Raw genomic sequence first — 3,547 nt, forward strand, 5'->3', positions numbered from 1 at the left:
CTCCCTCCGCCTCCTTCGAGCTGACCTACGACCTCGGCCTTGCCGCCCTCTGTGCAGACTTTCAGGAGAACATCGACTTCCAGTTTTCTCTGGGCTGGACTGCCCTCGTCACCCGCTTCATCGGTGCCGCAAACGCCAAACGAGCGCTGAGTGGCGCCGACCGCGCGCAGAAGGCAAGTTCAGCGCAGCGTCACATCTGTGAAACCTTCAGAAAAAACAGAGTGCACATGGAAACTGTCTCTCTGCTGCAGGAACGCTCCACCTTTAGGGATGAAATGGTGGTTTCCATAGCAACGGGTCTGGTCTCTGTCACATCCAGGGCGTCCATGACGGTGCTGGTGATCGGCGGAGTGGTACGTTTTATTTTACAGCATTGCTGAGGTTCAGTAACCAGGTGCTGCCCCTCGGCAGGCTTCCAGAAGGTGGCCAATCATAAAAAGGGCCCAGTGCAGGAGAAAAGATGAAACTGCAAATGATGCCGAGCGTCTGCGACGCATAAACACGCAGGCCTGCTAAGATGGTCTCTCTCCAGGAGATTAGTCCAGGAATGACTCCGAGCCACTTCTTATCTTTTCCACGAGGGCTCTGTTAAAATCGGGGACAGGTGTGTGTCTCTCAGGTGCGTGCTGTTGTCGCTGCAGGTGTGGCGTTCAGTGGGCTGGCGTCTCATCGCCCTCTCTGTCTCTCTGTATGGTCTCCTCTACCTGTACGAGAAACTCACCTGGACTGATGCCAGCAGGGAGCGCGCTTTGAAGCAGCAGTTTGTCGAGCACGCCGCTCAGCGCCTGAGAGCCATCGTCCCTGTCGCCAGCAGCGCCTGCAGCCATCAGGTGTGCAAGTAAGACCCCGCCCACGCCTGACGCACATGTCCAGGGAGCGAACACCTGGAGGCTCCGCCTTTAATCTGCTCTGTTTGTGTTTGAGGGAGCTGTCGTCCACCTTCAGTCGCCTGACTCAGAGGGTGGAGCTGAGTGACGCTGAGCTGGAGGGAAACATCCGTCAGCTGAGCTTCAGGATCCAGAGACTGGAGAACATCCAGAGGCGTTCCAAGGCCTTCAGGTCAGAGCTCCGAGCCGCTCGTGGTTTGGAGAGTTCACAGGAACTCCCGCTCAGAAACAAACTTCAGTGCACGAGATGCAAAAGTTAAATTCAGGGATTGCACATCAGATCTTTGGCGTTTTCTGGACAGTCAGCGTGCAGAGATCCCAGAAGTCCCAGTTTGGGAATCATGAATCTGGTTTTCCAACGTTTGGCAGCTTTGGGTCAAAATAAGGTTTAAAAATCGTTTTTCTGTGCAGCGTTTACTTACAATATTCCAGCGTCCATAAACACACCCCACGCACTTCCAGGTCCTGTTAGCATCTCAGCAGAAGCTGCATGTCTTAAAATCTTGTTTTCGTTTGTTCAGGAACAGAGCCACCGAGCTGGAGACTCAGCTGGAGGTCTTTTCGGTTCAGTACCTGCAGGAAAACTAAAGAAGAAGAACTGCTACTGTGGTGAAGCTCCTGGCCAATCAGAAGCTGGTGGAGAGTCCTGAGGTATTGCTCGTCGCCCAGCGTTAACACCGACAGTCGCATAAATCCCAGACAGCTCCCTGCTCAGGTGACCTTCGTCACCAACCAACACAAACCAATAGAGGACAGCTTACCACTGAGGGCTGAACAGGAAGCAGCAGGAGACCCTGAGTCGACGCTTTTGCTTTAGAATCAAGGGTCAAAGTTCGTCTGTAGGCTCGTACAGTCTGGCCTTCATGAGCAGCTGATGAGCTCCTGAATCTTTGGCTCCACCTTCAGGCCATTTGGGTCTCCTGAGGTGGTGAGTGGATGCTCCGCCTTCGCCGCGACCACAAACAGCTGAACCTCAGCAGCTTATCTCACACCAGCTTCTAATATCTCATCATGTGACTGTGATTAGACGTATTGATCAGTGATAGAATCCATAAATCTGTGCATTATTGCTCCGACGTGTGATGTGTTTCAGAGCTCCACCTGGCAGGAAGTCAACCTTCTAGTGAAAAATCAAGAAAATAAAAGCATTGAATGTTCTATGGCTTCATTTTTTCCTCTCTTTAATGGCCCTGGTGTACTCAACACTGTTTCACTGCTGAACGCAATTAAATACTCAGCTCACCCCTCAGTGCAGCACATTCAATTACCTCCACCCGTCCCCATCAGGGTTACACAGACAGGTGGAGGTGGGAGTGCTGCAAAGAGCAGGTCAGGCCTCAGATACAGCCTTAAGCAGTTTAAAAGAAGTGTCCTGAGTAAGATTTACCAGTTTAAAGATCAGCCGAGATGAGCTGAGCCGATCTTGTTTGTGAATGTTTGAGTGCTGACCTGGTTTTCTTCAGGTTTACTGACCTGAGACTGGAGTGGTTCACACAGTTTTATAGTGGGAGTTCTGGTCAGGAAATCTTCCTGGATTTTTGGGTGTTGTTGGGATCAAATGAGCTCAGTCACCAAACCACTCAAAGGCCCTTGTCCTCGTCATGGCGCCCTTCTTCTTAACACATTTCTAATGATTATCGTGGAAAACTGAGCCTCACAGTTTTTTAAGTGAGAAATGCTTTTGTCTCTTTTTGTGACTCTCGGCTCGTCCGCTCGACTCGAAGCTTGTTGTCTCAAGTTTCCTCTTCGTGCTCACGCTGAAGCCAGCAAATACACTTTGATCAGGTCACTTTTGTGGTGTTTTCTCTGTTATCCTAATGTTTATCAATGAATGTGTGATTGTGGATGGACAGAGCTGATGCTTCTCTGCAGTGCTTCCTGCTGCCACTGGAGGTCACTGCTGCACTGTGAGCACCTTCCTCCCGTCAGACCTCCCCCTATAGCAGGGGTGGGCAACTCCAGGCCTGGAGGGCCGGTGTCCTGCAGGTTTTAGATGTGTCCTTGAACCAACACAGCTGATTTAAACGGCTAAATTAGCTCCTCAACATGTCCTGAAGTTCTCCAGAGGCCTGGTAACGAACTAATCATGTGATTCAGGTGTGTTGACCCAGGGTGAGATCTAAAACCTGCAGGACCCTCGAGGATGTCAGGACCCCTGCATCAGCGCCACCTCCCACTTCAACATGTCGTTGAACACTCAGGTACAGGTGAGTGCTCAGACCCCACCTGTCTGCAGCTTTTTGCTCAGTCACATGATGAGTGTTTGAATACCCGGCCTTCTTCCTCTCTGACTGACTCGCTGCTCCATCTTGTGGTATAAACTGGTATTTTACCCTGCGTTGCCCGTTTTAATGCAGCATGTGCCCCAAAAGTCAAAGGCTCCGGTCTTTTGTTGTTACACACATTCATTTACAACACACAGCTTCAAGTTCACACTTTATCTTATTTGTCTGTGCTTCAGACAAGCTCGGCTTGTTTCCACCGAGTGAAATCTGACAGGACAAACTTCCTTCAGCTGTTGTTTCTGTGGAAATCTACGAGGGGGCAGGAAAAGCAGGACAAACCGGGGGGGCTCTGTAACACTGCCCTTAATTAAAACACTCACAGTAACGTTTCTGCACAGAACACACTGATTGGACTCCAGGTTTCTGTGTCACCCG

At 50.7% G+C, this 3,547-nt stretch overlaps 1 protein-coding gene across 1 annotated transcript in view; it reads left to right on the plus strand.

Annotated features, from left to right (window-relative positions):
- Positions 1-1,988, plus strand: part of mfn1a (mitofusin 1a) — an 11,916-nt gene extending 9,928 nt beyond the window's left edge. The window contains exons 13-16 of the mRNA XM_085389015.1: positions 1-353; positions 642-838; positions 925-1,059; positions 1,409-1,988. The exon at positions 1-353 is cut by the window's left edge and continues 48 nt beyond it. Of these exons, the coding sequence (XP_085245141.1) occupies positions 1-353; positions 642-838; positions 925-1,059; positions 1,409-1,475 (752 nt within the window). The 3' untranslated portion in view covers positions 1,476-1,988. The remainder of the gene's footprint in view (positions 354-641; positions 839-924; positions 1,060-1,408) is intronic.
- The last annotated feature ends 1,559 nt before the right edge of the window (positions 1,989-3,547 follow it).

Source organism: Rhamphochromis longiceps, linkage group LG18 (genome assembly GCF_057381845.1).
Source record: "Rhamphochromis longiceps isolate RC_006_pf linkage group LG18, R_longiceps_female_GT1.1, whole genome shotgun sequence".
NCBI classification, from domain to species: Eukaryota; Metazoa; Chordata; class Actinopteri; order Cichliformes; family Cichlidae; genus Rhamphochromis; species Rhamphochromis longiceps.